Source organism: Perca fluviatilis, chromosome 9 (genome assembly GCF_010015445.1).
Source record: "Perca fluviatilis chromosome 9, GENO_Pfluv_1.0, whole genome shotgun sequence".
NCBI lineage: Eukaryota > Metazoa > Chordata > Actinopteri > Perciformes > Percidae > Perca > Perca fluviatilis.
In genome coordinates, this window is record NC_053120.1 from 4,119,341 (window position 1) to 4,129,890 (window position 10,550).

Sequence of the window (10,550 nt, forward strand, 5' to 3'; positions counted from 1 at the left end):
ACACACACACACACACACACACACACACACACACACACACAGAGACACACACACACACACACACACACACACAGAGACACACACACACACACACATCACACACACACACACACACACACAGACACACACACACACACACACACACACACACACACACACACACACACACACACACACACACAGTTGTCTTCAGTGGCAATTAAAAGGACTTCTTGGGGCGAATAGGTTGAGACAGAAGTGTGTGTGTGTGTGTGTGTGTGCGTGCGTGTGTTTGTGTGTGTGTGTGTGTCTCAGCGAGAGAGTGAGTGAGTGAGCGTGAAGAGCTGCTGCCATGGCAACATCTTTTTTTTTTTTTTTGTTCGAAACTAAACGAGCACAACAGTGTGGTTCTTACAGTTTGTGACAACATTTGACCATATATACATACATATTGAATTATATATATATATATATATATATATATATATATATATATATATATATATATATTTTTTTATATATAGATAGATAGATAGATAGATAGATAGATAGATAGATAGATATAGAGAGAGAGAGAGACCTTCAGGCCAATTCCGATTTTCTTTCTCCAATACCGATTTTAGCTGATTCAGATTTCAGTTTTTACTTTTGTGTGTACTTTACAGCACACACAAATATTAATTTTCTATCTTTTCTTTGATAGAACATGTTGTTGAACAGATAATGGATCACTATGAAATATAACTATATAAATGACTCCTGGTGTGGGACATCCACACACATCTAAAGAGCAACGTTAGAACCATTTCCTTCTTCTCACATCCAATATCACACTAAAATAAATGTGATTCTGGTTCTTGGTGTGGTCCCTCCGCGCCCTACTGTCTCTCTGCAGGTGTTGCATATTGTAAACTTGTTATCTTCTGCTCACACGCTGAAGAATGTCACGCTCTCAAAAGCCCTTTTCACACAGGATTAAAAATAGGAAATAATTGTATGCACGTCAGTTGCACATATGTGATGCACAGACTGCAAACAGAGCATTACTTAGCTGCACCGTTTGCTCACATTTCTGTTTACATTATTAGCGTTATCAGCAGTATAACAGCCATATGGGCCCAGATCTCCCGTAAAGAGCCCATGCAGCGCATTTCTTCCATCGCCATGTTTGTATATTCTAGAGCAGTGTTTCTCAAATGGGGGTGCGTGTCCCCCTAGGGGTCCTCTGGAGGACTGCAGGGGGGTACGTGAGATCTTTAGCTAAATGTTTTCAGAGCTGGCAACTTTAAAAAGAAACTTGGAGTGAGATTAGGTGGGGCCAACCAAAAATTTTTGTTGCGTACAAAGCAATTTATGTGGCTCATTCAGCATCATTACCGTGCAGCAAAAATATATTTAATAATAATATACACAATACACACACACACACACACACACACACAGAGATACACACACACAGACACACACACACACACAGACACACACACACCCACAGACACACACACACGCACACATGCGTTCGCACACACACGCATGTGCACACACACACACACACACACACACACAGACACACAAACAAACACACACACACACAGACACACACGTACACACATATAAACACACATACTCTCACACACACACACACACACACACAGACACACACACACACACACGCACACATGCACACGACACACACACACACACACACACACACACACACACACACACACACACACACACACACACACACACACACACACACCTCACAAAAATGGGACTTTAGAGCAAGGGTGTAGGTTTTGTTTTAACAAAACCGGCCAATTCCAGTAACCTGCCGGTCTATCGGTGCATCTCTAATATATATATATATATATATATATATACACACATACATATATATATACATATATATATATATATAACATATATATATATATGTATGTATGTATGTATGTATGTATGTATGTATGTATGTATGTATGTATGTATGTATGTATGTATGTATACATGTATATATATATGTATGTATGTATGTATGTATGTATGTATACATGTATATATATATGTATGTATGTATGTATGTATGTATGTATGTATACATGTATATATTGCATATTCTCCTCACCCAGATCTGCAGCTTGATCCTCTTCTCGTTGCGGTACACGGTCTTCACCTTGAAGTCGATGCCCACGGTGCTGACGAAGGAGTTGCTGAAGGAGTCGTCGGCGTAGCGGAACAGGAAGGAGGTTTTCCCGACGCTGCTGTTGCCGATGATCAGCAGCTTGAACATGTAGTCGAAGTTCTGGTCCGAGCCGTCCCGCTGGCCGAATCGCTGGTCTGCCTTCGCCATCTGGAGGTTTAAAAGAGAGAGGAAAAACACAACAACATCAGCATGGTAAAAGACGCTCACAGCACGCCCAGAATGCACCTGAACACACCTCCCTGTAAGACCAGCACGCCCAGAATGCACCTGAACACACCTCCCTGTAAGTCCAGCACGCCCAGAACGCACCTGAACACACCTCCCTGTAAGACCAGCACGCCCAGAATGCACCTGAACACACCTCCCTGTAAGACCAGCACGCCCAGAACGCACCTGAACACACCTCCCTGCAAGACCAGCACGCCCAGAATGCACCTGAACACACCTCCCTGTAAGATCAGCACGCCCATAGGGCCCTGTGTCTCAAACTTGAGTCCCGTCTCTGCTGTCTTTATTTAAACAAGAACAAAATTCAACTGGGATCATGGGAGGACGTGTCCAACTCATGTTTCATTGTCCTCCACTTTGACAGTCTTTTAAACTTTCACAAGAAGGCAGTGATTTAGGACGCAGCTCACGTGATCGGGGAAGCTAGTTGCAGCTGGACGAAGCCTGACAGGAAGCTCAACAAGTCAGAAACATTAGAAAGTACTCAGCAAGAAACAAGCAATGTAACGTTAACGGACAATTGCGTAGGCTACCTTCAGTCAGCGTCCACTAAAAGTTCTGTTTGTTGCCGCTGAGAGACTCAGATTATTATTGACCTTTTAGTTAAAGAGTAAGATCCTTTTAGTTTAACATGAAACAGCCCCGAAATCACCATCACCAAACTCCTCCAGAGTCCTGATTATTTACATGGAGTCTGGTGGAGATATGCTGGCTCTATACACGCTAAAAGTCCTGATTATTTACATGGAGTCTGGTGGAGATATGCTGGCTCTATACACGCTAAAAGTCCTGATTATTTACATGGAGTCTGGTGGAGATATGCTGGCTCTATACACGCTAAAAGTCCTGATTATTTACATGGAGTCTGGTGGAGATATGCTGGCTCTATACACGCTAAAAGTCCAGATTATTTACATGGAGTCTGGTGAGTAAAATAGTTTCCTTTACACGACCATCAAAACCTTTGCTTTAATGTGGGTTTTTAAATCCCTCTCGTTTCAGAGGCAGTTAACAGTTTAACAGGTTTTTATTTCTCACTTCAGATTAGACGCTCCTCAGAGAAAATTCCTCCGGCCTCCAGCTGTGAGGAAACCTGTCGGATTAGCTGAAAAACTGCACAGGAGCTGCTCCTCATTGTTCCTGCAAAGCTGACGTTTTAGAAGTTTCCAGCCAGTGGTGTAGTCCAATGTATTGTAGTGGGTATACTGTACTGTATATAAATATATTGGCCTATATATATGGGCCAGAATCTGCCTTTGGGGAAGGGAGGGGTCTGGCTGTCCTCCCCCAGGGTTATTTTGAGTGCCAAAGACTTAATTTCCTGCATTCGGATAACTTTTATGCACCAATTTACAGTGGAAATACCTTTATTTAAGAAGAAAAAACACAGATGACAATTCAAAATATATCAAAAATATAATGTAAAGTATGTTGTTGCGTGTCTTTGGGCATGTTTAAGTGGTTATATGGAAATCCTGGAGCTTTCTTAGTGGATATATACTGCGTATACCTGCGTATCATGTAGACTACACCACTGTTTCCAGCCAAATATATGATTCAAGCACAAAGAGCCAACAAACCTCACGTCCTGTTAAACAAAGACGGAGTGCAAAGACACACTTCCTGTTCACCTGTCACGTCAAATTAAAAAGCCTGAGCTGCCACTCTCTCTGTGGCCGAGTGTGCAGACAGAGTTAGTGTGTGAAGGGCTGAACGAATGTGAGCAGCAGATGAGTCAGAGCTGAAGACCCTGCTGGGTTCAACGTAGCGTGGACGGCTGTTATCAGTGAGAGACTCATCCTCTCCGTCACGACCGGAGGCAGGAAGAGAGGACTATGAAATCCATCCGACTCTATAGCTTAATCTCTGGATTCCTTCGAGACTTGTCCTGTGATTCATCGGGAGGAAAATGTCTGAGAAAGTCTTCTGCCGAATATAGCGAGAGCGGTTTATTTTGTCAGTTTCTGAAGTCTTTCTGCAGCATCTGTCATAAATTCAACGCATTCTGCACCAACGGTTTGTGCGATATCGTCTTAAAACGTATACTGTTTGCACAGCAATTCGTAAGATAACCTACGAAGTTATGGCTACCGGTCACATGGCAGTTTAGTTTAGTCGACAAAAGGTGACCGACAAAAGGTAACCGACAAAAGGTGACCGACATAAGGTGACCGACAAAAGGTGATCGACAAAAGGTGACCGACAAAAGGTGATCGACAAAAGGTGATCGACAAAAGGTGACCGACAAAAGGTGATCGACAAAAGGTGATCGACAAAAGGTGACTGACAAAAGGTGACCGACAAAAGGTGACTGACAAAAGGTGACTGACAAAAGGTGACCGACATAAGGTGACCGACAAAAGGTGATCGACAAAAGGTGACTGACAAAAGGTGACTGACAAAAGATGACTGACAAAAGGTGACCGACATAAGGTGACCGACAAAAGGTGACCGACAAAAGGTGACTGACAAAAGGTGACCGACATAAGGTGACCGACATAAGGTGACCGACATAAGGTGACCGACAAAAGGTGACTGACATAAGGTGACCGACAAAAGGTGACTGACATAACCGTCAAAAGGTGACCGTCAAAAGGTGACCGACAAAAGGTGACCGACATAAGGTGACCGACAAAAGGTGACCGACATAAGGTGACCGACAAAAGGTGACCGACAAAAGGTGACCGACAAAAGGTGACCGACATAAGGTGACCGACAAAAGGTGACCGACATAAGGTGACCGACAAAAGGTGTCAACTAGTTAAAGCCCATCTTGCAGGGTTTATTTTCTAACGAATTTGCTTGTTGGTAATAAACATTTAAACTGTTACCCAACAACATCAAATACAATGGATATCACAAAACGGAATAAAATACGAAAAAGTAGTACTATTTTACAGCGGTTTGCAATGATTCTCCTTTTCCCCCACAATGCATTGCATTACGTCATGTCTCGGTTCACTGTCTATAGAGCTCAACAGCGGGTTCCGGAAGTAAAAATACAATGCAATTTCTCCATTGACAATTTGGAGTATATAAGCCATAAAATTGTAACAGTCGATGGTAGACTTAAAACCAGGATGCCAACATGACTAAGCGATTCTCTATGCTCATATAGACCCCAAAAATCATGGGGGGACTTGTTTTGATGATAAAAGTTTTATTTTGACGATTCGATTGACTGACTTATACCGATTTATCTAACAGCTAATTTTGCTAACAGCTAGCTAACAGTTATTCAGTTAAAAATTTCAAAAAAATTGGGAAAGCAGGTATAAGTTAAAAAGGGAAAGAAGCTGATGTAACAGCCGTTATATATTTTAACGGTTATTTTCAGGTTTTATTTTGAGGGTCTGTTAAAGTTATTACATGCTGACTCAGCTAGCCGATAGCCGAATTAGCCGTTAGCTAAACTAACGTAGCTTCCTTTATTCAGTGGTGCGCGGTGGTTTATGGGATGAGTAGTTCCTTCGCTTTGAAATGTACACAGTCTTGTACCTTTGACTTATTTGGGATTTTGTGTTCGTTTTTTCACTCGAAATGGTACGCTGTACTCATATGAGTCACGTACCATCTGGTTAGCCTAATGCTAACGGTCTAAAAGTCTTTATGTACAGATTTTTCCAGACGTCAACGGAAGAAATGAACGGGAAATTTACGTCTGGAACCCAAGGTCTCTCAGAGGAGGGGCGGGACTGTTGAGCTCTATAGTCATATAGTCACGGTTTCTGCCACTGGTCTGGCAAAATATGGCTTTTGGTCTCGACCAAGTCCATGTGTACCCGTTTTTTTTTTTTTAAGGTTTATTTAGATAGGGACAGATACAAAAAAACATAGATAAACTTCTGATGTACGTATTGTAGTGTTTTTAGCAGAAGCTAATTCTCGACACTCGTCCCTAGTAGGGCTTTTGGTTACAAATAAAAATACAGATTTACATTATTATTAAAAAATACAATAAAGATGCAATATAAAGAAATGAAATGAAAATAGAAGGAATGTATAGAATGAAAGCAAACTAATTATGAGAGCAAGATTGTTCCCGAATTAGCCACAATTTGGTATTTCTTTTTAAAAGTGGCTAAGTGACGTCAGTCAGTCTTATCGGTTAGGTAGCTTACAGACCTTTCAGTAACAGCTCTACCTCGCAGTCGCTCCAACATTATAAATTGTTAAAATATAACAATATTATTATAAAACGATAAACGGTTGTTCTTTCTACAGGGTATTTTCTGTATTTTCAACTCATACAACCATAGGCGCCGATTTAGGTTTTCCTTTATTTAAGTGAGTCGAGAGCAGATGTGAGTAGCGCATGCTCAGATTTAACCCGAAATTTGTGAAATCCACAAAATAATAAACTTTTCTCTTTACATACAATAACACAAGATGGAAATCATTTCAAAAATGCTTGAGCTATGATTGTTTGATTGCTAACGTTAGCTCAAAACGCCATTCAAGTGACAGCCTTTGTTGTGTTTGATTGCTAACTGGTAGCTAGCAGCGAACCAACTTCGTTATGTAGGTCCATTTTTTATTGTATTGACATTACAGAAGTCTCTCGTTAGCATCTCGTAGACTACTTGTCGCATGCACGACTCACATCTGCTCTCGACTCACATCGGGCAGCGACACTGTCGTCAGACAAACTGCTTCCTCTTTACACCGGCACGCACGTGCCCAGTGCGTGCGTGACCGGTCATGTGATACGTCTTGTCAGACCTGTTGATACTGACGCAGGTTAGTTCTGCTACTGGAGCTGAAACTCTTGTGTGGACGGAGATCGTTTTAGTCTCAAAACGCTGCTTGAAAATGAAAACGTAGTTTTTGTGGATGTGGCTTAAAACATTCGGGGCTCCAGACCCCCCCCCTGGTTAAGTGGTGCAGAAAATGGACAACCTTTAATTAACCAATATATTACGGTCAATATTAGGCACCACCCTGTACCGAGTGTCTTTTATTATGGGATATTTTAGCAGATTAGAGAATGTATCTAGCCTATAGAGTCATTTATAATGAAATATAACCTTAATTTAAGCTGATTATGGGAAGATTACATGGATATAATGATGGAGCTCAGGTGGGATCGACGTTTCTGGATTCATATCAGGCCTGTGTGTGTGTGTGTGTGTGTGTGTGTGTGTGTGTGTGTGTGTGTCACACACACCGTGTTCTCTGTCTCTTACCTCTGCTGGGCGGATCTGGTGCTCTCTCTTTTCTCTCTCTTCTCTCTTTCTCTCTTCTCTCTCTCTCTCTCTCTCTCTCTCTCTCTCTCTCTGCAGCTCGCTCCCCAAATAATACGACTAAAAACCAAGCAATGTGTCCTCTACAGCTACAACAACGAGTCCAATCTGATCCAGCGACTGCTGTGCAGGGAATCAGGAACACCGGCTGCGTCGTTTTGCAAACAGCAGAGTGGAAATTTTCCCTGCAGAAATGAGGTGAAATTGGCTGTAAAACGTCTTCTTTCCGCGGTGCCGCACGCAGCTTCTTTACGCACGGCTTCACGCTGACATCCTGCGTTGATTCAAGGTGGAGCGAAGCGACGTGGGAATGTTTGCAAAAGGAGGCTGCAGCCTGCTGTCACCTCCTCCGCCCTAAAAATAACCCAGCACCACCGGCGTCTCTGTGAATGAACTCCTCCGCAGCTCCTCCGCCCTATCACACTGGCAGATTTGTGCAGACGCGCACGCAGCAGGAGCGGCAGTCATCTGCGTGCTATGACTCATAACTGTAGCAGCGAGGCGTGTAATTGCTTCAGCATCAATAACAACAAGAGACATCAAACTGAGAGAGAGGGGAAATGCACGCATTATAAACACACATTCAGGTCAGGTTTCTGCTCTCTGCAGAGTCAATGCACCTCGCGCTGACATTTTAATGTTGCAGCATCACAACACCACAGTGGGGTTTTATCAGGGCCGGCCTGTGGTACAGTACAGGCTGTATATGCAAATGATAGGGGTAAAGAGAAGGTAATAGATAAAAAAAACGCCAAAAACGTCGAGAAAAAGGAACAGAAACGATAAAACTGCCAAAAACGTCAAAAAAGTGTCATAACTATCAACAAAGCGACAAAAATATAGAAGAAAGCAATAACTAAAGATGGAAAAAGTGACAAATACGTTGAAAAAAGTGACAACAATGTTAGTAAACATCTAAAGGCGAAAAAAAAACTCAAAAAGTGACAAATTCGTTGAAATCTTGCCTACACTGTAAACCTTCAATGTAAAATTACATCTACAATCTCACAGTATTTTACTGTTTTAATGTTATAGAGGATCACACTGTGAATGGCAATGCATTCTGGGAGAAAATAATAATATTATAGCACCATCTGCATATGTTACAGATTACAGGTATTTACTGTTAACACCAATGCATCTTGGGAAAATAAAGTGGAGGTGGGAATCACACTGCAGCCAGTAGATTACTGTAAACTCAAATAATACAGTAATAAACTGTCTATTTACAGTCAACACCAGTATGCTATACTGTAGATAAACAGTAGTTTACTGGCGAAGCTGCTGCCGGTATATTACTGTGAATTTACGGTGAAAAGTTCTACGGCGTAGTGCACCAAATTTGTTAGGGCCAGCTCTGGGTTTTATTAATTGGTGGACTGTCAAATCGGACAGTTTTCAGCTGTTTCCTGCAGCCTTCAGGCTGAACAGAAGTAGAGATGGTCCGATACTGCTCCGATACTGCCTAAAACGCTGGTATCGGTATCGGGAAGTACTGGAGTTTATGCACCGATCCGATACCACGTAATAAAGCCCTAAAGAAAATCTACGTTAAAGTAGTTTATTTATGTTATTTTTCCGTTATAACTGACTGTCAAACTGGAGAATAAAAGAAAGTTCTGTGGCATTCATTGTTAGCGTTAGTTCATGTTTCACAAAGAGTTTAACCTGACAGACAACAGAGATAGAAATCATATCACATCCATACAGAGATAGTAGTATACAGCTGTTATACATCATATCACATCCATACAGGGATAGTAGTATACAGCTGTTATACATCATATCACATCCATACAGAGATAGTAGTATACAGCTGTTATACATCATATCACATCCATACAGGGATAGTAGTATACAGCTGTTATACATCATATCACATCCATACAGGGATAGTAGTATACAGCTGTTATACATCATATCACATCCATACAGAGATAGTAGTATACAGCTGTTATACATCATATCATCATACAGGGATAGTAGTATACAGCTGTTATACATCATATCACATCCATACAGGGATAGTAGTATACAGCTGTTATACATCATATCACATCCATACAGAGATAGTAGTATACAGCTGTTATAAATCATATCACATCCATACAGAGATAGTAGTATACAGCTGTTATACATCATATCACATCCATACAGTGATAGTAGTATACAGCTGTTGTAAATCATATCACATCCATACAGGGATAGTAGTATACAGCTGTTATACATCATATCACATCCATACAGAGATAGTAGTATACAGCTGTTATACATCATATCACATCCATACAGAGATAGTAGTATACAGCTGTTATACATCATATCACATCCATACAGGGATAGTAGTATACAGCTGTTATACATCATATCACATCCATACAGAGATAGTAGTATACAGCTGTTATACATCATATCACATCCATACAGTGATAGTAGTATACAGCTGTTATACATCATATCATCATACAGGGATAGTAGTATACAGCTGTTATACACCATATCACATCCATACAGAGATAGTAGTATACAGCTGTTATACATCATATCACATCCATACAGGGATAGTAGTATACAGCTGTTATAAATCATATCACATCCATACAGAGATAGTAGTATGCAGCTGTTATACATCATATCACATCCATACAGGGATAGTAGTATACAGCTGTTATACATCATATCACATCCATACAGAGATAGTAGTATACAGCTGTTATACATCATATCACATCCATACAGAGATAGTAGTATGCAGCTGTTATACATCATATCACATCCATACAGAGATAGTAGTATACAGCTGTTATACATCATATCACATCCATACAGGGATAGTAGTATACAGCTGTTATACATCATATCACATCCATACAGAGATAGTAGTATACAGCTGTTAC

At 41.0% G+C, this 10,550-nt stretch overlaps 1 protein-coding gene across 1 annotated transcript in view; it reads right to left on the bottom strand.

The window, feature by feature from the left end:
* The window catches only part of rab3b (RAB3B, member RAS oncogene family), a gene marked incomplete in the record, with an annotated part of 18,858 nt that extends 10,774 nt beyond the window's left edge, over window positions 1-8,084 (bottom strand). The window contains 2 exon segments of the mRNA XM_039810243.1: window positions 2,105-2,329; window positions 7,597-8,084. Coding sequence (XP_039666177.1) covers window positions 2,105-2,329 — 225 coding nt within the window.
* Between the last annotated feature and the right edge of the window lie 2,466 nt (window positions 8,085-10,550).